Here is a 23,369-nt window from a genome sequence, read left to right as displayed (position 1 = left end):
TTTCCCCTTTGCTCCTCAGGGCACAGCTCCTCGCCCTCGCGCAGCATTTGCCACGCAGCTTGCAGGATGCGATCCCTCCCGGCTGCCATGGGGTGACATGCTGTCTGAGGGTCAGCGGCTGAGGCCGGTCTGCTTGAGCTTCCGGAGTAACAGCCACAGACATTGAACACACAGTGGGCGACTGAGTTCATGACTGCTCCAGTCACCACCTTCAATAGAGCAGGCGCACTATGAGCAGTGGTGGTCCCAAAGGCCAGATTTGGCCATCATGTAGGAAGGATCACTAAAAAGAACAAAGATTTTGAAAGAAAAGGACCTGATGCCCAAGGAGACAATTTAGTACAGGATAACGTTAGGAAGCATCCTATAGATGAGGAGGCTCACGGCAGCCAAACACAGGACGGGTTAGCCCTAAGGAACCCTGCGACTTGGGGCGTTGCGCCCTGGAGCTGCTTTGGTGCTGCACGAGGTCAGACCGCACGCAGACCACTGGGTCCTGCTCCATATTGCCCCATTGCCTTCAGTACTCCCACTCTGACCTAGGTTCGACAGCCACCTCTCAGAGGGTGATAAAATAAAGGCTGAGCCTGCCAAAATGGCCGAGGCGGGGTAAGGAGGCGCAAGGGGAAGGCCCACCGGGGGACCTGCACCGGGGATGGTGGCAGCAGCTCGCAAGCCAGACCGGGATTTAAGCCTAGCTCGCCCCGGCGCTGCCAGAGCAGGGAGTTTCTCGCGTCCCGCCGCAGACAGCACCCATCATTAGCTAAGTAGCTCTCAGCGCCCCGGGCTTTGGCAGCGGGTCCCCCCCAATTTGCTCGGCGAGAGCCCCCCCAGGCGCGGCCCCTCAGGCCCGGCCCCTGAGGCGGGGCCCGGCCCTGCGGCGGCAGTGGCGGCGCCATGGGGCGGGCGGTGAGCCTGGCAGCCTGCGCCCTCAACCAGTGGGCGCTGGATTTCGAGGGCAACGCCGGGAGGATCCTCAAAAGTGAGCCTTGGGGGCCCCGGGGTGCTCCCCTCTGCCTGGTTTGGGGTCCCGGGGAGGTCGGGCAGGGTTAGGGTCCCGACTCCTGCTTGAGCAAACTCCTTTCTTTTCCAGGTATTGAAATCGCAAAGGGCAAAGGAGCCAGATACAGGCTTGGTCCTGAGCTCGAAATTTGGTAGGAGCGCTGCGGTTATTAGATGATCGGTGTTTAAGAAACGGGAATAATTAAGTACTAAAAATGGTTAAGAAAACATGTAGTAGTCTAATGTTTAAACTGGCATTAAAAACACGTGGCTGTCAGTGCAAACAGACACATTGTAGATGCAAGCAACGTATTGCAAAACCTGTCTTAAAAACTTACATAATACCAAGATTTGGTGGCTTATTTCAGCAAGCTTTGCTCATGGTGTCTGTAGTACTTTGAGTTCTGCCTATGCTCAGGCTGCTTCTTTTGAAAGGAATATCCCAGCAGCACTGAGGAATTTTAAACAGCCTTCACTGCTGATGTGTACAGCACTGCGTCTTCATGTTCTTTATAAATTGCGTATACAGTGAGATGTTTCGTGTCTGGAGTAGTTCTGGTCCTACAATTCTGTTGCTGATAAATTTATGTCTGTATTATGTATATAGTTATTTATATAATTTATAATTTTTTCGTTGTCTGACAATTTATTTCTTTTCTTTTTCTACAAAGCGGTTATGGCTGCTCAGATCACTATTATGAGTCCGATACACTCTTGCACTCATTTCAAGTTCTGGCAAAGCTTTTGGAGTCTCCAGTTACTCAAGATATTATCTGTGATGTGGGAATGTAAGTCTTGTATAACCAGGATTAAGTGCTAACTCTTTTGAGAATGCAGTCTATGTTGCATAAACAGATGCTTCTGGATAGTGAGGATTTTGCACCAAACTTCTAAGCACATCTTAGGAGCCATGCTACTTTTCATTCTAATTTGCACCAGTAGGATTGCAACATACAAGAATTTTTTTATGATGTAATCCTTTCAAAATGCATTTTTTTTTTCCTTGGGGGCCAGAGGAGTGAGATTCCTGGTGGCTGGGCCCTTCAAGAGAGAAGTAAAATAATTATAACTTTTTTTTTGGGAACCTAAATGGCTGGGCCCTACTACCATGGATAAGCTTTTGGGTAAGACCTTGTATTATATGTAAAACAAAGGGCTTTATAAATTGACTTGTCTTTCAGGAATGTCACGGCTCAAGTACCTTGCTTTAACTGACAGATGTCTTTACAGGCAATGTACATGTATGTCATAATCATTGACACCATTGTAAGTTATGTGCTGTGAGTGAGCTGTGATATTTTGTAATTGTAAAAGTAACATATATGCATACCTGTTTATTGGTATCAAATGCGTAAAGCTACCTTTTCTTTACTTTGAACTAGCCTGGTCGTATCGTAGTCAGTCAGGTTTGCCCAGCCAATGGCATTGGGGTCTGCTGGTGTTTCTCAGGCATACCAGTAATATCTGGTAATCGTTGATAATATATGAAACTGACAGAAAATCAAAGACTTTTGTAAACAACTTTTGGAATAAAAACCTTAGAAGCTACATATATTGTGTGGTTTCATTCCCTTGAGTGATACAATGTAGATTTGTCTTAAAATAGTTTTTGTGTAGTGAAGGAGATTCTGTAGCTTTTCTCTTTTTTCTTTTTTTTTAAATTTCATCTAATGAGGTTGGTTAGCCACTGGTAGTTTTTCTTCTTATTTTTGCAGGCCTGTTATGCACAAAAATGTTCGCTACAATTGTCGAGTGATCTTCTTAAATAAGTAAGTAGTTCTTTATGTGTTTTGTGAGTCAGAACATTAGCGTATCATTTCAGAGACCTGTTTGGCCTTCTAGTAAGATTTTTTAGTGCTATGTAAAGGGATGGAGTTGTCTTCCTTTCTCTTAAATTTTAGAGAGATGATTTAATGTTTTCCATCATCTGTTTTTCCTTTCTGACCTTGTAGAATCTAAATTTCCACTGTTTTTTGAAAGACTTTTTGAAGAGCCCAGAAAGAAAACTTTTAAGTCTACAGACAGAAATGTTTAAATAAATAAATAAATAAAATGCATGTTGTTTACTGTACGTCATACTAGAAAAAATTAATGAGTTGATTTTCAATGTTTTTATTTAGTCTTACATGTTTGCACATCAGGTCTTAATTCACCCTTTCTGTTTTGTTTTACTTTACGTTTTAAGAAAAATTCTTCTGATTAGACCGAAAATATCACTGGCAAATGCAGGAAACTATAGAGAACTTAGATGGTTTACGCCATGGAGCAAAGCAAGGTAGGTTGGCTACTGTTTAACTGCGTTTAAGAAACACAGCTTGCCATTTGCAGCTGCAGCAGAAGGATTGAAAAATACTGCAGTACATCAGTTCAACTACAGGGTACACATCAAAACAAAGTCAGTAAAGCTATGTAATTGCAGCTCAGTTAAAAAGCTTATTAAACATAAACAACCTCTGAATTGCTGAGCTCGCAAGAAAAGTGCGGCTGAATGATCTCGCCACCAGTGTAGCGTTGTCGCTTTCCTTTTGCATGCTTTCTAGCTATGTGCAGGTCAGGACTGGAGGAGTGTGTGTTTATCTGCTTGATTGCATCCTGTCCAATATTAAACAGGACAACAGTGTAGAATGAGTGAGCTCAGCTAGAATTTCATGACTGCAAAGGAAGGACGCTACCTTCTGTACCTTATGAAGCAGCGAAATATGCTTGGTACACGTCTCTGGTGCTGTTTGCTCATACTGCAGTCAAAGAATGGTTATAACTTGATGGTCTTAGTAAAGTACTTCTGAGAGTTTCTGAGAATCTGTCCTCTTAATCCCAGTCAATTCTGGATGAGCTTCAAGTTACTTCTGGAGTAGCACTGCAGAAGAGAATCTTTTATTTCAAATTTGACTTACCTGCTGTGTTCTTTATGGGTCTAGTTTATAACTAGAAGGGAGCAAACATGAAAGCTGTGTACCCCTAACATTCACCACATATTATCATATTAAACAGAGGTTATTTTCACTGCTGTGTGACCTCTTAACTTTTGGAAGGGTGACATAATTACTTGTATTAATTCACTTTAAGCATTCTTCATACCTATTTCTCTGCAGAAGTGGGATGTCTCAAAGTTTTTTCTATTGAAGAAGTCCACCTCAGGCTTTAGCCTGAAGACACGCTGTTTTAATACTTGATTATTCACTGGAAAATACAGAAGCAAGACTTAAGAAGCCAGAAATAGACAACCCAAAACAGTTACAAAAGCTTAAGCTTTATAAAATTCTGTTCTCATGTTTACCATGAATTTCTGAAGCAAAGCAGGTTGTCGTTAGTTTTAATCTTACCATTTCCAGATTTTTTATTTTTTTTTTACATACCCAGTCCTGTACAACTTCGGTGCAATTTCTTTAATCACCACTGGGAAATGACACAATGTGGATATTAGAATCAGTTGTTATGCTATGCTTTACATGACCGTGTATTCACAGTTTATAAACCTGCTTTAGGCACGTGGAGGAATATTTTCTACCAAGGATAATTCAGGAAGTGACAGGACAGGTAAGTTTTTAACGGAGTCTTTAACTTCACTATCTTCATGACTCAGCAATCTAAATGCAGAGAATTTGTGGCATGAAACAGTAGAGCACCAAATTCTTCTGTCAGTCATGTTGCAAATTCAGGTGTTTCAATAATAGTTCTCAGATTAAATGAGAACATAGTTTAACCTAACTGATGTTAGTATTTAGCAGTAAAACATGTAAGGCTTAAATTTGCCTCAGTTGTTCATATGTACAGGACCTTGAAGAGTGACTTATTTTGTACTGTTCTGGTAGTGAGTTTATCTGTATGTGAGACTAGAAATGGCCATGTGTTTTGAGGTTGAAAAAAAAAATCATAAGAATCTGAACCTTCTTAATTCAGAAGGATCTAAAACTTCGGTTATTTACCCCTAAAATGTTAAGTGTGATTCCTAGCAGAAGACAGCTTCTCTTTTTAGAGCATTTAATTCAAAAGCACTTGTCCTGACCTGAGGCAAAGCACTGGATGTGAGTACCAGTGAAATTTCAACAGAGAATTTCAGTACAACTCAGACATTTGCAGTTTGGAGCTTTTTTGTTTTGTTTTTTTACTTAAACATGGCATAAAATGAAAGGGGGGTACATAGATTGCTAATATGTCAATTGTTTCATGGGAGTGAGTATTTGGTTCTGGTTTTTTTAGGTTTATTGGTAACTTTTTGAATTTGATGAGATAGATTCTTCCATTCCATTTAAGTAAGGATTTTTTTTTTCTCAGGACACTGTTCCTTTTGGGGATGCAGTGCTAGCAACCAAAGATACCTGTCTAGGGACAGAAATATGTGAAGAGCTCTGGGCACCAAACAGGTAAAGCAGAAGAAGAAATGGAAAGTAAACTAAAACATACCTTGGACCTGCCCGAAAGAAGTGTTTCTGTAAAGAATCTGCATGTTATCTTCTATGTAGTATGTCTTTCAGAAAGCGCCAATAAGCCAAATATAATGAGGAACAAGAAATACATCATGGGAAAGGTTTCAGTAAAAGGGGCTCAAATTTTTTGATGCTTGTCTTCATATAAAAACTTTTCACTGTTATCTGCTGTATGCCTTGTGCATTGCAGTTTTGGAATTTCTGTTGGTAGAATGTCTCAGCTTTGTCCAGAAGCTGAGGACTGTGTTTACAACAAAAACTTTTCAATACAGTTTTCTGTATCTTTCAAGAAGTTGGATAGGTACCACAACAGGTCCGTATATGGTTCAGTTACACTTGTGAAAGTGACAGGGCAAGTTATTATCCCATTGGAATTGCATGGACACAAATAAGGAGCTCCCATTTCTTATGCCAGATTCAGAGAATCCAGCTGACTTTTCATGATGAAGGCTATGTTCCCAATGATAACCCTTGCAAGGCTACTGTTACATATACTCCAGTGGATTGAATAGTTCTACAGGGAAGTTAGTAATTAGTGACGAGTAATAGACTAACGAGCCTGTATTTCTATAAAACGTTGATCAGCTGGAGAAATGGAAAGTTTTGAGGATGAAATGGGAAATCTGCTCATTCTGTTGGAATATAATAAGTGTTAAAAACCTCAGCATGGCTGAGATACAGAACATCATTTGAAATATTGAGCCATGTTTTAAGGCGTTCCTTTCTTTCAGTGCTCTGTATGAAGCTTAACCTGCTTTGAAAAAGCAGTATTGCTGACTCTCTGGGTCTTGGGAAACATTGGGAGTGGTAGGCACAATGAAGAAGAACTTGTTTATTTCAGTCTATTGCTCCTCCTGGTGTAAATATCAAATTACGTGCTTTCCCAAGTGGAAGATAGGTGGAATAAGCCATCCTTTCATGAATTTATTTGGCATGTAGGCTGAATTTCTGGAGTATCGGTTTTGCCAGTAATTATAATCCCATATTATACCATTTACTATGCACAATCTCAAAAAATTGAGAGTACTAGTAGTTTATTTTTTAAATTTTCCTAGACAAATTGAGCTTTGTTATAACTGACAAGCAAGAGCTTAGGTTCTTGGATTGCTTAGGCTTGCATCACTTTGAGATGCATCTATTTACCTATTAGCTTAATCCTTCTCTATTTTTTAAACCATCATCATACAGTGCAGAAGGAAACAACTAAAGGTCATTAACAGAAAGCAAAGTCTAGTGACCTTAAGTAATAGTTCCTGATTTTACTTTAGTTCCTGCTACAATTTTAAGTTCTTCCCAAAGACAAAGAAGAACCTATTCACAAAGGTTAGACGCGGGAATGGAGAGAAAAAAAAAAAGAAGTGGTTGCATGAAAGCTGTTGTAGTTAACGCAAAATAAATAAAATGTTCCAGATGTCTTTCCAAATCCTTCAACTCAAGTAATTCATTTCCTTATAACTGCAGGTGTGGTATCTTATAGACAAAGATACTGTGATTTTTTTTCTATTTCTTTCTTTTGGCACTTGAAAGAAACAGTAAAAGTCATCTCCTCCTTGTGGTTCTGTTTGCTTATACTTTTGTATCTCGGGAGAGAAGGAAAATGGGACAATGACTTTTTCATAGGGTCTTGGAGTTGCACTTTAAGACCAAGACTGTCTTGTTTTCTTTCGTTGTGACCCAGACTTCTACAGAATAAAGTAGAAGGTATTTTATTTAGAATACAATTAGCAAAACCCCTCCTGCCCTCTGCATCCACTACTGGTCTTTGACAAAAGAGTCAAGCAATGCAGGAAGACAGATGTTTTTGTGAGCCGTACCTTCGTTTGAGCTAAGACCTAGAGAAAACTGGCAATGACATAAATGTTTTTTGGTGGTGATGGTTTTAAATGATACCTGCAATATACCCAGCTGCATGTGATTGCCAGCTCAATTATTTTCTGCCTTCTGATTTGACAGCCCTCATATTGAAATGGGACTCGATGGTGTGGAAATTTTCACTAATTCTTCAGGGAGTCACCATGTGCTGCGGAAGGCTCATACCCGGGTGGATTTGGTGAATTCTGCTACAGCAAAGGTATACTTAAGGAAGGAGGGGGTGCTTTTCATTAGACTCTTTTTTTTCTTTTTTTTTTTTTCAGGACAGTCTCTTCTCTTGTGACAGGACATAGCATTTTCTTCCTGTATGAGCTTAGTGGCCTTTACAGACCTTGTTACTTGGGTGTTTTGAGGTGTTTTTTTGTTTGTTTTGTTTTGTTTTTTTTTGGTCTGTGATTACCTTCCCTCTGGCTGCTGGGGTTCTGTACTTCTTTAGGGAGCTCTGCTATATGTAATGCTCTAACGTGAAGCATTGTAACTGGCTTCCAGTTCTGTGAACCCAAATGCCGGAGGCTGTTTGGTTGCAGATCAGCTGTCTGATCTGTGGAGCAGGAAAGCAGAAGAGATGCTATTTAGTATTTGCTTGGGAATATGGGAGCAACAAATTTATGCGTGTGCACATGTGAGGAGTGCTCTAAGAAGGAACTTGGCACAGGAACTCATAGTTCCGCACTGGCATACCAACTGCATAATCTTATTTTCCGCACACCTCTATAAAGGAGAGTCAGAATACCTTAAAGCAGTTTATTTTCTTCCAGCTCTGGAGGCTTGTTGCAAAAATGCAATTGATGGTTTTTATCTTAATTCCATTAAATTGTGAAGATAAAATACTGTACTAATACAGTAGACAGAAAATAGTAGTTATTCAGAGTAACTGACTGCTCTGTAATTAGAAGCACAAAATGTTGAATCTACTGCATACAGAGAAGCAACTAGCTTGAAAGGGCATAGTTGAACATGCATTCTGCATGAAGGACAAACTACCAGTGGCTCTGCTTGTTGCCTGTAGTTAGTTACCTGTGCCTCAGCAGTCTCCCTCCATGTGCTTTATGTACTGAACTGATGGCTCATTACCAGCGTGTAATTCAGTCGGCATAGGGCGATATTTTCCAGGCACATGTAAAACCTTCCAAAAGTTTTTCATTTCCATAAATTCACAGTTCCTTTTTTGATCTTCATTCACAAAGCAACATTCTCTTGGAGAGATATCGGTAACTGTCTCAGGAAGGGAAAGTAGAAATCCGTGTTTAAACTTAGCCGTTACTTTTCCTGTCATCTTCATACTTAAAATTATTTATTTATTTATTGACATTGAAAATTCTGCCTATTTTAAAGAGAAGCCATCCAAACACAGCTTCTGCCACCATTTTCCCTCTTCTGTCAATCTGTCCATGAACTTAGCATTTCAATTTTGAAATGTAGCCCTCTCCGTTTGGGCTAAGGGTATGACTCTTCAAGCTAGTAACAGGATATGTGTTTTCCAACAGCAAGGAGGGGATAGTGTTAATGTACCACATTTACTTAAGCTATTATATGTTTCAGTTGTGTGTATAGTGTGTAAAGTACTTTTTCAAATGAAAAAACAAGAGTCTAAGCCCTAAGTCATTCCCAACTTAGAGAAGGAGTATGAGAAGGACTTGAATACTGGAAAAAGTTTGTTGTTTAAAATTGTCAGGTGATACATTCTGAAATAAGTTTTTTGTCTGTTTGCTTGTTTTCCTCTCAGAATGGTGGAATATATATTTTAGCTAACCAGAAGGGCTGTGATGGTGATCGTCTGTATTATGACGGCTGTGCCATGATTTCTATGAATGGAGACACAATTGCACAAGGATCTCAATTTTCACTCGATGATGTGGTAATACACTCAACCTATAGCTAACTGTTAGTTACAGCTGAAGTTAGTAGGGCTGCAGTTATGCTCAAGAATTTTCAGAAAATCTACTGATACTAGGTCTATGTCTCATAGACTAAAAATATGTTTTTACCATGCTATTCAATGGGGTCAAAGGCTTTTTCCTCATTAAATTGCCCTGATCTGCAGTAGCTGTCCTGGTTTTGCGAGCAAGGAAGAGCTGTCACAGTGGAGCAACTTAATAAAAGTGTTTGAGAATGTAATCACCATGTTTAGGAGAGACTCTCTTAATTTATATTTATTTATTCAAACAAATGAGTGTGAAGACTGCTGTTCTAATTACAAGCTGCCTTGGTAAACAAAAAGTTGGATAGGTTGATCGTTACTTTAAAAGCCCCCTTTCTCAGTAATTTGTCATCACAGCTGTAGGTTTCCTCATTTTTTGTGCCACGTTCATCTCTTTCCCCAGTATGCTTCTTGACTTTTCCTGTAGTTCTTTGCTGCAACTGATGGTGAGCTCATTGTTCATCCATCTGACAAGTGCTATGTATTTGTTGTGGTTTATGAACATCCCAGAGTACTCAGTGAATTGAGTCAGCTGTTCTCATTTTGTAATGTTAGTAATTCTACTGAGACAGAGAAGAATTGTAAAGCGAGCATAAAGATCTGTATGGGAAAACATTTTGCATGTGTTTTTGTTCCCTAGCGCTTTTTTTTTGTTTGAGTCCAGTCGTGTCAAGCATTTTTTATCAGTTTGCGTGGAATAAATCTAACGCTGAGAGCCTCTCCACAGGAGGTGCTTGTTGCCACACTGGACTTGGAGGATGTTCGAAGTTACAGAGCAGAGATTTCATCTCGTAATTTAGCGGTAAGAACTCTTTACACAGATCGATTGTAAACTCTGCCAAGTTTGAATAGTTAATGCATTTAAAAGCTATTTGCATGTGTTGATTTTTCAGTGTTCTACAGATCTGCTGTTGTATGGGCTTATGCTTCATTAAAATTTATGTCTGCCAACTCTTCTGTATTTTTGTGTAGGCAAGTAAAGTGAATCCCTACCCTAGGATAAAAGTGAATTTTGCTCTGTCATGTTCTGACGATGTAGCTGTACCTGTTTGTATGCCAATCCAGTGGAGACATCATAGTCCTGAGGAGGAGATCTGGTAAGCACACACTGAACCTATTACATGATAAAACTAATGGAGATAAATACAATTTCTTTATATTTAAGTAAAGACAGTATCTCATTGGGAGAGTTGCAAGTTGACTTACTCAGGTCTCATTCCATAACACTTTTGGACTGAGCATATTCTGTGATTTCAGCCTTGGTCCTGCATGTTGGCTTTGGGACTACTTAAGGCGCAGCAAACAGGTAAGAATTGTTTTTTTGTTCTTTGTCATAGTCTTTGCACCTTCTTGTGTGGTATAGGGACAGTACAGATTGCTGTCCTGTGCTGCTGCTAATGGAGAGTGATGTCACTAGTCCATGGTGCAAGGTTAGATCTCACTGGTAGCTCAGTTAGACTTGAAACATGTATGCCGTGACTTCAATATGCTCTGCAGACCTTTTCCTTCAGAGTCATGCTTTCTTTGAAAGCAATAGTCAAACATACCTAATTAAAGGGGACTTCTTTTGCTTTGGAACACTATTTTTCAGTAAGAAAAATATTTTTAATTGCATAGGGGGATGTTTAAAATAAGCAGAGTGACAAGAACTAGTAGTTCAGTTCAACAGTGAATTACATATGAAAACTTTGGTCCTAGTTATGAGCTCTTCTGTACTGCTAGAATGTGAAGACAGACTGGTAGTTTTTATATCCAGAGGGTTTACATTGACTTCTTGTTTGGATTTTTCCAGTTGGTAAGAGTTTAAGGGGGTTTGCTAGATCTGTGGGATTTTTTTTGTTTGTTTGTTTGTTTTCCTGCAGAACATAACAGATTGAACGATGCATACATAATTTACTAGTGTGTTTCTGAATGGTAAAATACATGTTTTTCTGACTTTGTATTTTTGAATTTCTTCCTTGCTTTGTTTTCAAGGCGGGATTTCTTCTACCTCTTAGTGGTGGAATTGACAGCTCTGCTACAGCTTGCATAGTATACTCTATGTGTCACCAGGTTTGCCTGGCAGTCAAGAATGGAAGTAAGTAGATATACATGCCTGGCTAGCCATATTTATTAATGATTAAGGACAAGTTAATATTAGCTAGGTGCAGTAAATGCAAGGGTTCATTAACGGTAGACTTTTGCACAGTTTTAATGTTGTCCTTTGCATCTCTTCCAAAATTCCAGCAAAAACACAGGTTCAGATTTCAGGTTCTTTGAATTGGCTTAATAGCTTTCATTCTGGGTTTAAGAACTGGATGTGAAACTCAGACCAGTTTCTGTCTAGAGTATTGTTCAAGATGTTGGCTGGTGTAGTTCTGGGATTTCGTTATGAGAATTCTTTCCTCTATTAAATTCAGCACTGCAGAACACGGTTGGGCATGGTTCAAGCCCTTTGCATACGTGGAATCATGTTTCTGTGGAGCTTCTTTAAGGCACAGAACAAAGAGATTTAATATTTCCTTGTTCAAAATTAGGGGCAAAACCAGGATTATTTTTTTTTAATATATGAAAACATGTTTGGAGAGTTAAATGAAGTTATCTTACTTGTGAGGGTCACTGTAAAACTTAATTGGGATACAAGAAACATAAAAGATATTTGCATACCCTGGATAGTAGGGGGACAACAATTTTTACTCATTTTATTTCTTTTCCTTTGTCCTCAGATGCAGAGGTGCTGGCTGATACACGCAAGATTGTGCATGATGAGACCTATGTCCCTGAGGATCCTCGAGAATTTTGCAAGCGTATCTTTACCACTTGCTACATGGCTAGTGAGAACTCCTCCCAGGACACTTGCAACAGGGCTAAACTTCTGGCTGAGCAAATAGGCAGGTAGAGATTGGGAAGAAATAGGAAAAAAAAACTCATCTTCTGGAAAAGACTTGCATATAAAGTTTTCAAAGTCTAAAACGGCAAAAATAGGAGAGGAGTACTAAGTGTGTTAAGGATATTATTACAGATATTATTTAAGTGTGTAAATGTGAGGCATGCTTGGAATCATTTGGTGAAGGACATAAAAATTTGGAAACAGACTCCAGAAAATGTTATGTTTTCTTAAGGTTCTTCATACTAGATCTGAGTAGCAGCCTTAAAACATCATTTTATGGATGTGTGTATTTGTTTGTTTAAGAACTTTTTAATGCTTTTTATGTAGTCAGACTGTGCTAGCTCAGTCACTTCTGCTTGAATTCTTGTCAGCTATCACATCAACCTGAACATAGATGCGGCTGTGAAAGCTATTGTGGGAATTTTCAGCATGGTGACAGGTCGAACTCCCTGTTTTTCTGTCTATGGAGGGAGCAGCAGAGAAAATCTGGCACTCCAGAATGTGCAGGTGTGTTTCACATAGGCTGAATCAGGTCAGACTCTTTGTTTAAAATAGTACAGAATGGTAAAGTAGCACTGGGGCCCTTCCTTTCAATTGCTGTGAAGATCTGAACATATTGTGATGCGCGTTCCTTAAGGTTTATGGGCTTCCACTAAATGCTTGTCAGCAGCAGAAATCTACAATCCCATATAACTTGGGAGATAAGATAATTGTTGCTTGTGATTCTGAAAACCTCATGGGATGGTCAGGAAGAAATAGTACGTGCCTGTATCCCATCAAGAGCAGTAGTCCAGATGTTGTTTAGAAAAGCAACAGAAGATCGCCAGGTCAGGAGAATGAGCAGCAAAGTATTTTCATAGGTGAGTCTTGAGTTAGTAGGATTGCAGCAGGGCAAGACTTAAAAACTTTGCTGATACATACTAGACTTAACTCTGGTTAACGTTACCAGCCTGTAATAGGCACTGTGTGAGATGTCAGGCTTGCTTATTACAATTCCTTGACCTTCTCAGTTTTAGAAGGTAGATGATCAGAATGTGCTTAAACAGCTTATAAGTGGCTTATAAATACGTAGCTCAAATACAAATTTCTACTTAAACTTTTTTTCCTTGTGACAGAACAGATTGGTGCTGTACTTGGGTACTGCTGCTATACATATTATGTAGAATCACAGAAATCATAGCTGTCAAGTGATTTCCAAATACCTCTTCTAGTCCCTGGCCCCAGATGTACCTTTCATTGTCTTTATAGTTTTCTTTTTGGCCTGTTATTAAAAGCTTCCAATCTAAGCAGCCAGTCTGCTTTAACTCTGGCTAAATGTTGATTATCTTGTTTGATAGTATTTCTTTGTAAAAATCTTTTTAGCTAAGGACATGATCTTTCTTTCCCTGTTACTACTAGATAACTCCATCAGTCTTCTCAGGAAGCAAACATTGCATCTTTTATCATTTTTTTTTGGCAATGGCATAGGCTTGGTGACAAAATAATGTGGTGATTTGCTTAACATCACACATAGTTGTAGCTAGAGCTGGAGGTTCTAATTTGTGTCTGTGTTCAGTATTGTTACCTTCCTTGGAAAAGTTTGAGTTTTGGAATGGAAAAGTGAGTTTTGGAATGGGGACAGATACAGAACTTCTTAGAAATTTTGTATAATTAAATGTGTTTAGTCTAATACTCTTTAAAAAGGTGTGTTAGATGGTTTATCTGCATATTTCATCCCTCTTGAATCCTTATCGGTGCTTGCAGGAATCACAATTACTCCCCATTCTACAATTCAGAGTAGAATAAACTTGCCCAGTCACATTTGTGGCATTAGCCAACACTGGATCTAGCTTTCCCAAGTGCGTGTTCAACGTCCCCTCCACAAGACAGTCCTTGCAGCAACAATTAGCCCTCTCACATTTTGTTCTTTATGGGTTTGTTTAGAGAATTGTTAATTAGATATGATTGGAGAGAAATTACTTTGCTTTGTTAATTTATTTTTTTCATTTTGCTTCGTAGGCTAGAGTAAGAATGGTCCTTTCCTACCTGTTTGCTCAGCTGACACTTTGGACTCGTGGGATGCCAGGGGGACTTCTGGTGCTAGGATCAGCCAATGTGGATGAAAGGTTGGTAAAAATCAGAAATCTAAAACCAGGTGAACTGGGAACAGGTCAGTGCAGTTCTTCAGCTCTACCAAATCCCAGTGTACACTGTTACTTCAGAAGAGGTAAAAAGCTGAGAATACACGGATAGCAGTGAAATGAATGGTAATAGTTGAATCAACCTGAATGGCAAAACTGTGTATTTTTCAGTTTACAACCAAAGTATTGTTGTAGTTTTCCAATGAACAACTATTACTGCCTCAGCAGGTCTATTATTTGTTATATTGTCAATTCCTCAATTTGGAATTAAGTTGTGAACTTTGAATTGAAAAATCGACTTCAAAAATCTGGAGTACTGTCATTAGAGCTGGCTGTTGGAAGATAAAGATCCTGGGACTGATAACCTCAAAAGTTTGGAGAGTAGCGTGTGTTGATTCTAAGAGTTTGGGATATTATTATTATTATTATGAATGGTCAGGACAGTATTTTAATTGTTTTTTTTCACCAAATATATTACCTTAGTGTGGGTAGCAGTGCTTCATAACTGTTTAAAATATCATCTTCCTTCTCCTGTCAGTTTCATGGCTTTAGGATAGCTCTGGTTCATCTGAACACCTGTTTGTCCTTTACGTATAAATAGGCTAACACTATGCAGTCTGTTTGCTCCTGTCTTCATACCACATATGCAATCTATCTAATATAAACTGTTGTATAGCATACTGATGTTACATTCTTATGTGTTACATAAAATTTCTTCTCTTGCTCAGTCTCCGAGGTTACTTAACAAAGTATGATTGTTCAAGTGCTGATATCAATCCCATTGGTGGAATCAGCAAGTCTGATTTGAAGAACTTCATACAATACTGTATTGAAAACTTTCAGCTCACAGCCCTCAGAAGGTGAGTAGTGAAGCAGTGATGTTTGGTGTCTATGCTGCATATTGTGGATATTTTTTTATTATTATTTTTTACTAACAGAGCTAAGTTGCAGTAAGTTTGCAAATGCTAATAAAGAAAAGGTTTCTGCCCATCCCTGTTTTTAGATTATTGTGTGTACTTACACAAGACCAATTTAAGTGGCTGGGTGCCACAGGTCTTAGGAGTTACTGTATGCAAGCATTTGTGTTGTTTAAAACCACTGAGGAAACTGAACAGATGTTTTATGGTTTTGGTATAGGAATTGCTTTATAAACCTGGAGCAGCTTGCAAATAGCACTTCTTAGGGCTATCTAGCCAGCTGCTTATGCCCTGAAAAAATTTTGAATAAAGCACGTGATTTTTAAGAAATCAGACAGTCTTGTACTAATGAGACTGGGTAGAATTTACTTTTCTTCTTCTTACAGTATCATGGCAGCTCCACCTACTGCAGAGTTAGAGCCCCTGGTGGATGGACAAGTGTCTCAAACTGATGAGGTAATGGGCAGTGACTTTAAAATGCTCTGGTAAGCCTTATCCCCAACCTTGGTTTTTGTCCAAAAAATACTGTTTGCTGTTCTATGTATCCATGTGTATCAATGAGTGTGTCAGAAAATGTCTTTAAGACATTGACCAGGCACTAACTAGTGTCTTGCACCAGCATTATCTGTGTTGACAGCAGTCTACAAAAGAGCAAGTCTAAGGTTTTTTTTGTTTTTGTTTTGTTTGTTTTTTGTTTTTGTTTTGATCACTCTATATTGGACACTTGGAAGTATGGGTGTTGTGAAATTTTCCAAAATTTTGTTTAGAGTTTCTTAATATCAAAAGAGCAAAGGGTTGCTTATTTAGAATTTCATGTTTTTCCTCGTTTTGATATATCTTACTGATATATACTGTATTGAAGCTATCTAGAACAGAAAATGAACAGATCTTTCTCTGGAAAGGAATGCTTTCACTAGCCAAATAAAATGTATTCCTTTTAAGAGTTTTCTATCTCCCATTTCAGAGAGATCCCAGTTCTTTTCTTCTGTGTGTAATATTGCTCTTCTCTTGGTCTTTTTGATCACTGGCAATTTAATTTTGGTATTTCTTTGATTAAACTGGGTTATTGTAATTGGTCATAAAACTATTAAATGTAACTTGCATGGTTAAGATTTTCTGTGACTTCCTGTGTGTGATTTCAGGCAGATATGGGGATGACGTATGCAGAGCTCTCCATCTATGGCAAATTGAGAAAGATTGCAAAGGCTGGACCATACAGTATGTTTTGTAAGCTGATTAATATGTGGAAGGAAATTTGTACTCCGAGAGAGGTAATGCGCAAAATAAAAATCAAATTGTTTAATGTCTTTGCCAATGTAGAGTGTGTTTGGAGAATGTTCAAGTAGAGTTCCTCTTACCTGAAGGGGTAGTTTAATTACTCTCCTGTGTTTAGAGATATTACACAGTTGTAACAGAGTACACTGGAAAAACTGGTGTGTCTTTCCTAAATTAATGTAGTTTGTTGTTTGTGTTAGAAATTGTTAGAACAGTAATTGGGTAATTTGAAAACAATTACTTCAGAACTGTACCTTCAGGGGAAAATTATTCCCTGAAATATATGTGGCTAACTGCTCTTGAAGCCTTGCTTTGAAGGAGTATCTACTTTGCTGTTATTAGGTTCTTACGTTTCTTGGGCATAAAGGAATATGTTCAGATTGTTACCTGAATCACAGAGGCTAGTGCTTACTGTTAGGTTTCTTAAGAGTCACCTTGCTGTTGGTAAATGTTAGGGACAGAGACCAAGGTGGTGTCTGAAAATGGTCTGAAATACCTCTTGTAATAGAGTCATCCAGAGTGATTCCTACTGATAGTGGTAGGTAATTTATGTATGTGTTAATGGTGGGAAATGGGTGCGCAAAGCCAGAACACAGAGTCTCCAGAATACTGTTCTTATGTAAGATTTTAAATACTAAGACGCTTTAGCTGACTGAAAGCTATATTCTTTTGTACACCAGGTGGCATCAAAGGTTAAGCATTTCTTCAGGATGTACTCGGTGAACAGACATAAAATGACCACCCTCACTCCTTCCTACCATGCTGAAAACTACAGTCCAGATGACAACCGATTTGATTTGAGGCCTTTCCTTTATAACACCAGCTGGTCCTGGCAATTTAGGTGTATAGATAAACAGGTAAATGTCCTCTGCCTTGTGTATGGTTTTATATGCAAAGCTCTCTCAATGGGACAAGCACAGTTCCAGTGAATCTCCAGCAGAGACGACTAACACTTAGGATAACAGAAATCTCTTTGATTATTCTTTTCACATAATTCTCTGGTTTTAATGTGGAGATTTTTTTCTCCCATTGTTTAGTATGCTTGCCATACTGCTAGGAAAGGAAGAGGAGAGGAAAAAAAAAGATGAATTTGTGTATTAAGGCTAGATCTACTTTTATGTTATGCCTGTACTCATGAAGTCCTTTGATAATACAAAAAGCAAGCTTATGTATTTTGGTTTCAGTTCAGGACCTGTCTGAAGGGATCTGTTTAATTGCAGGATTAAGACAACCTACATGTGTGTGGGGAAAAACCAGTTAGAGGCAGCAATTCATTGTAAATCCCACCTGCTTCTACAACAATACCTCCTTTGAACCTTTAAGTCAGTTAACTCACAAATATGTTTGCTCAAATACTGCAGAAGTACAGTGCTTAGTTTGAGCACTGTGAGGTGTGGAAGGGCTCAAGCAGCTATTGTAGCTGTAATCTGCTTATCTCTTTGTAGTTTTCAGTCGCACCTCTGACGTAGTTGTAATGCATTTATTTTATGGCAAAAGTGTTGGGCTGAAGAATTTTAGCACCTTGAAGTTTTCCCTGCCAGAGATTTTGCACCTCCGCTGCTTTTAAGAACATGTTTATATATGTAATAAAATATTAATTACCTCGTGTGTGAAATGCCAGACATGCTGTAATAGCATTTTACTACCTTGAAACCTAGGATAAAAGCTACCATGTGCAGCATTTTTGTAGGTCTGTATATTTTTTTCTATAATTCTGGAGTCTTTCCCACTGAAGTTCAGGAAAAAAAATCTTTTGGCCTTAGTGGGAGTTGAGTAAAATATTTTTGAAGGGTCTGGACCAACCTGTAATTATTTAATGCTTACAGAAAATGTGATTAAGATCTTTTAATGATTCAGGATATTGCTACAATCTTTAGCTCGATTTGTATGTAGTAGCAGTTGTGCCTGCAAGAGTATTAGCCATTGCAATTTATTCTTGAAAATTAGGAGTCGAGTTTGGGGAATAATCTGTTATCTGGGCAGCAGTATTTCAGAAGTAACTTGAACTGATAACTCATTGTTATGGATAGCCTTTTGCAAGGCTGGAAAATTCTGACGTGCAGTAATGAGTCAAATCTGTACTATTCAAGAAAGGGAATACTGTCAGAGTTTCCACTTATTATGCATATTCAGCACAACTGTACTTATGAAGAGAATTGCTCCAGGACAATGTCTCACTGGTAATTGTACTTAATCTGCACTTAAGGTGTTTTTTTGTATGCTTGTATAGTAGCAGGACTGTGAAAATATGACATAAACTCTAAATGACGTAGTTCTGCCAGAAAATACCTTCATTTAGGCAATGCCAGGTTTTCCTGTAAGAGTCATTCTAGCACATGTGCTCATTTTTGAATGGAAGCTGGTTTGAATGCTAACACCAGAGAAATCTGTTGGGTTTGTGGAAAATACTTTTCTACCTGTGTTTCATAGAGTAATCAAGCCAATTCAGTCATTCACTCTATTTAAAGTGCAAAATTCCCTCTGTATTTGTTGTAGAAGGAACAGTGGAAAGACAAGGAGGTTTAGATGGCAGTGTTTGTTGGGAGTTACCAGATTGGCCCTTGGAGTCCTAATGCCAGTCAGCTCTACCTAGCTGAAGGCTCCACCTGGGTGAGGAAATTTCTAGCAGTTTAGATCAACCCTTGGAGCTGCACTGGCACTGTCTGTAGTTTCTGGTATCTAATTATGGCTGGGAAAGGTTGTATGGCCAGAGCACGTACTTCAACAATTTCTAATAGCCAAAATATTCATTGAGGTTTTAATAGCTGGCAAAATTTGACCAAACAGTGACATAGCTTAGAAGGAAACTGATACAACCGTCCCCAAGGATTAGCTATCTGCAGTCTGTTTTCTGATTTTTTTCCCAGTGCTTACTGGTCATACTACAAGAATAACCACATTTGGTCAATCCAGAATGTCTACCAGCTTGAGTAAGCGTGACCTTTTCACAACCAGCAGCCAATGTTGAGGGAAGAACCTAAGAATAGTGTATTTATAGTATAATTTCCCACCCCTATATCTCTCCATAGATTTTGGGAACATACAACTGAGATTTCCAGAGCCGAAGAAAACATGCAGACTATCATGTTTAATTGTTGCTGTTGTGCTATCCCCCATGAGCTTGTGGAATCCTTTCTGAAACTATTTATATTGTTAATCTTAACAATAGCCTAGCTAAACATAACGTGATTCCTTTTCTTAAGTCTTACGAACAGTGAAGGTCAGTCTTGTGTGCATGTGCATGAGAAGCATTTTCTTGTGTTCGTTTTTTCCCAGTTTTTGTTAAGGGCAGGGTTCCAGCTTATGGCCTGATCTGATAAGTCAGCTGTCACTGAAAGGGACAGTCTTGCTTCCCTTTCTATTTATCCAGGCTTCTCCTGAGGTGGCTTGGGTGCTTGTCTTACTGCTTTGTCAGCCAATGAAGAAAACTAGGAACCGATGGGAGCGAGCAGCTGGGGGCAGTTGAGAGGGTGGGCTGGAAGAAAGTTTGGCTTTCTCTTTTGACTGCAACTAACAGAGCCTGTTCTGCTATGTTGTCCCTTGGAGTGTATCCCACTGTCAATTCCTGATAAATCTGGGCTCTACACCGACTTGTGATGGAAGTCAGAAAATACAGATGTTAAATGCAATTTAGTTTTACTATTGAATCTGTTTCTTACAGGTGTCTGATCTAGAAAAAAAGGAAGAAATTTCTGTAGTCAAAGATGTCGAAGACTGATTTGTTCTCTTGTTTAATGCTGGTAATTAATTTAGTAAACGATGTTCAAAACTAGAGTATACTGTGATGATGAGTAGAGATGACCCGAACAACAGTTGAAATTAGCATTGTAAATGGTATTTATAATCAAGTCCTTTTTCTTTTTTTTTTTTTTTTTGATTGACTCTGGTTTATTCCCAATACACTTAAACCCTAGTTTGGCTAAAGAACCATTCATTAAGGATTTTCAGTAGCTACTTCAATTGATTGAAAATATTTGGATAAGCCCATCAAATATAAATGCACGGGAGTCTTGTGAAAGTGTATACACATACAAATATTGATTGGTTCTAATGACTTGGATGTGATTTTTAGCAATACTCAACTGAAAGAACAAAACCTGACAGTTCTGGCATGTGCTGTTGGGGGGGGATCATTTTACTTTTCAATAAACTAGTAATTTTATAGTAATAATTTACTCAGTTCTTATTTTACATGGCTTTTATGTATCTAGCATTAGCTATGTAGAGTGGCCCAGTGTTTGAGTAGCTGTTTGAGGATTAATTGAGCAAGGTATTGGAAGCATGTCCAACTTGAAGCATATTGGTAATGTCCTTATTAATAGCATCCAAACTGGAGTTCAGCTTTTTGTTTTGCATTTACTTGCTGTGTAACTAGTGACAATTCATTTCAAAATCTCTGATTTCATTTCCTCAGAGAGGAGTAATACCTACTTTGCACAAATGTTAAGATTGTTTAATGGTTATCGCTCTTTTTAGCTGGACTTTAAGGATGTTGAATAAAGTTGGCATGGTGTCAGACATTTTTGTGTAAGAGTAACTCAATTTACCTGAAATAAAAAAATATTTTCTGGCTCGTGGTATGTTGAAAAGAAAACACAAGTTTAGTATCCACACTACTCTTATTCCTACTTGTTTAGGGGCTGACTGGCCAGGAACCGAGTCAAGTCTGTTGTCAATGACTATGCAATCAGTGAGTGGTTTGACTTGCCCACATAATCCCTTTACTGTTGGAATCAAGCTTGTTGCATGTAAAACATCTGGAAGTGGAGTGAGATTGCAGAAGGAAGTATAAAGTGAGCTTTGAGTTTAGTTAGTGTTACCATCATCTCACCTACTGCTTGCAAAAGGTTATTTTAACTTCACAACTTCATTAATCTTTTTAATGGTCCAGAGCAATGGAAAAATGAAGGAACAAGCCTATTCATGCACCATTTTTTGTGAGTCCCTTTTCTGTTTGTTCATCTAATGTCTAGCCATTTCCTTTGCTTTTTTTTTTTTTTCCATTGGATTTGAAAGATGTGCTTTTAATAAAGGAAATTAGAAATGAATTTGTGAGGCTTTGGGCAAACAATGCTGTAACTGCTACAGCAGGGGAGCTGAGATCAAGCTAGACTTCTGTTAAAATAGCCATACACTGTGCTAATGGAAAATGTCTGGTAAAAGTCATGTTCTCCACCGTTGTTTTCCACATTCCAGACAGACAGAAGAGTTGATTCACATGGAGTTAAAGATGTTACATTGTTTTTGGTAGGGAACTTACATGGTATTGGTTTAAATACATCGCTAACTTACCTCATTGGACACTGATGGTGTGTTCATCTGAAGGAAAATCCCATCTCAGATTCACCTTCCAGTAGTTGGGCATTTCCAGTTCTTTAAGCTGGAGGTAAGGGGTGACTTTTGAACAGGAGTTCAGGAACCTCTTGCACATCCCAAGTCTTGGTTGCTTCCTTCCTCAAGCTGTTGCTTCCCTCCCTAGCCAGTCAGACAAAGAAGGAAACAGTTGGTTTCTTTCCAGTCAGCAATAGCACAAGCAGTAGGCTGTTTCTGTGCCCTCCTGGCCCTGTGGTTACCCTGAACATTTCAGGCAGTCAGCAGAAAGGCACTCGAGTTCCCCAGGCAGTGGCACTTAAGCCGGTTGTGCAAAGGGCGCTGCATGTTCTCCTGGCTGTGCTGAGAAGTGCTTGCAGCAGCCCCGCCGTGCCTGCCTCGTGCTGGCCTGGCCCTTCCCCTGTGCCTCCTCTGCCCGAGCCCTGCACGGGGGTGAAGCTGGTGAGGGCTGTCCCGCTTTTACCACCGCTTTCCGCTCGGGTTGCGAAGGGGAAGTAGCGGCTGGCACCCTGGCCCCTGCTGGCAGCCGCCGGGCGATGAAGATCACATCACCCCTTTTCCCGCCCTCACACTGCCCCTGTCAGGGGGAGGCGGGTGGCGGCGCCCGCCCCTTCCTCCCTTCCTGCCCTCTTCTCCCTCAGCCCGGGGGTGGCGGGCTCGGGGCGGCGCCGCCGGTCGCTGGAAGGCTGCGGCCGCCACAACCGGGTCCGGGCCGTGCCGAAGGGGCCGTGCCGTGCCGAGGCTCCTCCCTGCTCCATCCTGAGGCGCCGGTCACAAGCGGCGGGGGCGGCCGCCCCGCTGCTGCTCCGTTCCTGCTGTCCCGTCCCGCCCCGTCCCGGTGGCGGAGCGCAGCCCAGCCCAGGTCGCCGCTGATGGAGGCGGGAGCCGGCGCCGAGACGGAGCCGCTGCTGCCCCCGCGGAGCTGGCTCCGGCGGGCCGAGGAGGGTGAGCGGGGGGCGAGGGGCGGCCCGGAGGGGCTCGGCGGTGGGATCGGGGCTGTGGAGCCCCCCGGGAGGGCTCCTCCTCCGGGGGCTCCTCCTGTGAGGACGCCCCGCGGTGCCCTCAGCCGCGCTGTGACTCAGCTCCGCTCGCCGGCACCGAGGGCTGGCGGGATGGGACAAGCGCCCGTCCGGGCAGCCAGCGCGGAGAATGACCTTTAAAAAAATAAATAAATCGGGAACTGCCCATGTCGTCGTTTCTTGGGAGTTTCCGTGCTTTAGTGTGAAGAGAGGTTGCTCAGCTTCTGCCCTTTTGAAATCGTTGGGGTCAGCGCTGAACTCGTAGTGTCTGCTTCACAGACGTAGAGCTTTTGCTGTACCTCATATCCATAAACCAATGCTGCTCCTTTAAACAACTTTATTTTTATCTCCCTGGCGTGGCAGGGCTTGAAAAAGATAAAATCTGCCTGCACGTGATAGCACGAACCTTGCTCGTCTCCGTGTACGTTCTGTTTCCCTCGCGTTGCGGTTTAAGTCGCAACCGGTACAAAAGCCTTGCTTGTGCTCACATCAACGGTGACATTTAGAAGCTGTCTGCAGAAAACTGATGCTGCTGAATCATGTGGAACATAATTGTCAGGGACCCAAATCAATGGTGCTTCTGGCGTTGCTCAATGAGTAGCACGGAGAGCGCACG

The 23,369-nt window shown here is 40.3% G+C and overlaps 2 protein-coding genes and 1 long non-coding RNA gene across 4 annotated transcripts in view; 2 read left to right on the top strand and 1 right to left on the bottom strand.

Annotated features, from left to right (window-relative positions):
- Window positions 1-828: 828 nt before the first annotated feature.
- On the top strand, window positions 829-20,921 carry NADSYN1 (NAD synthetase 1). Of its 2 annotated transcripts, XM_013189062.3 has the most exons (21): window positions 829-982; window positions 1,094-1,154; window positions 1,674-1,790; window positions 2,718-2,771; window positions 3,188-3,277; window positions 4,488-4,539; window positions 5,278-5,366; window positions 7,383-7,500; window positions 9,028-9,159; window positions 9,950-10,024; window positions 10,195-10,319; window positions 10,480-10,528; window positions 11,197-11,299; window positions 11,928-12,096; window positions 12,463-12,598; window positions 14,090-14,196; window positions 14,940-15,071; window positions 15,515-15,584; window positions 16,271-16,399; window positions 17,084-17,260; window positions 20,065-20,921. In XM_013189062.3, the coding sequence occupies exons 1-21, from the start codon at window positions 898-900 to the stop codon at window positions 20,119-20,121; spliced, it is 2,127 nt and encodes a 708-aa protein (XP_013044516.3). In that variant the 5' UTR covers window positions 829-897; the 3' UTR covers window positions 20,122-20,921. The 2 variants fall into 2 exon arrangements, 1 of the variants encoding a protein (XP_013044516.3); XR_007161334.2 differs by lacking the exon at window positions 20,065-20,921 and having other exon boundaries at window positions 15,515-15,613; window positions 17,084-17,222.
- Window positions 3,271-22,429, bottom strand: LOC125182175 (uncharacterized). Its single transcript, XR_007161335.2, has 3 exons — window positions 21,977-22,429; window positions 21,696-21,878; window positions 3,271-4,182 (listed from the first exon to the last, which is right to left on the bottom strand). It is a non-coding gene; the product is annotated as an uncharacterized lncRNA (long non-coding RNA).
- TPCN2 (two pore segment channel 2) overlaps window positions 22,351-23,369 on the top strand; it is a 50,917-nt gene continuing 49,898 nt past the window's right edge. Inside the window, exon 1 of the mRNA XM_048058659.2 lies at window positions 22,351-22,679. Coding sequence (XP_047914616.2) covers window positions 22,607-22,679 — 73 coding nt within the window. The 5' untranslated portion in view covers window positions 22,351-22,606. The remainder of the gene's footprint in view (window positions 22,680-23,369) is intronic.

This window comes from Anser cygnoides, chromosome 5 (assembly GCF_040182565.1).
Source record: "Anser cygnoides isolate HZ-2024a breed goose chromosome 5, Taihu_goose_T2T_genome, whole genome shotgun sequence".
NCBI lineage: Eukaryota > Metazoa > Chordata > Aves > Anseriformes > Anatidae > Anser > Anser cygnoides.
Note: the sequence above shows the minus strand (reverse complement) of the source record. Positions and strands in the feature narration are given on the sequence as shown.

What these genes read in the sequence shown, in the direction of transcription:
- NADSYN1 (XM_013189062.3), top strand. Translation starts at nt 898, where the DNA reads ATGGGGCGGGCGGTGAGCCTGGCAGCCTGCGCCCTCAACCAGTGGGCG. An exon ending in CCTGGCAGTCAAGAATGGAA is followed by an intron (nt 11,300 to 11,927) that starts GTAAGTAGATAT and finishes CTTTGTCCTCAG; the next exon opens with ATGCAGAGGTGCTGGCTGAT. An exon ending in AAGTGTCTCAAACTGATGAG is followed by an intron (nt 15,585 to 16,270) that starts GTAATGGGCAGT and finishes GTGTGATTTCAG; the next exon opens with GCAGATATGGGGATGACGTA.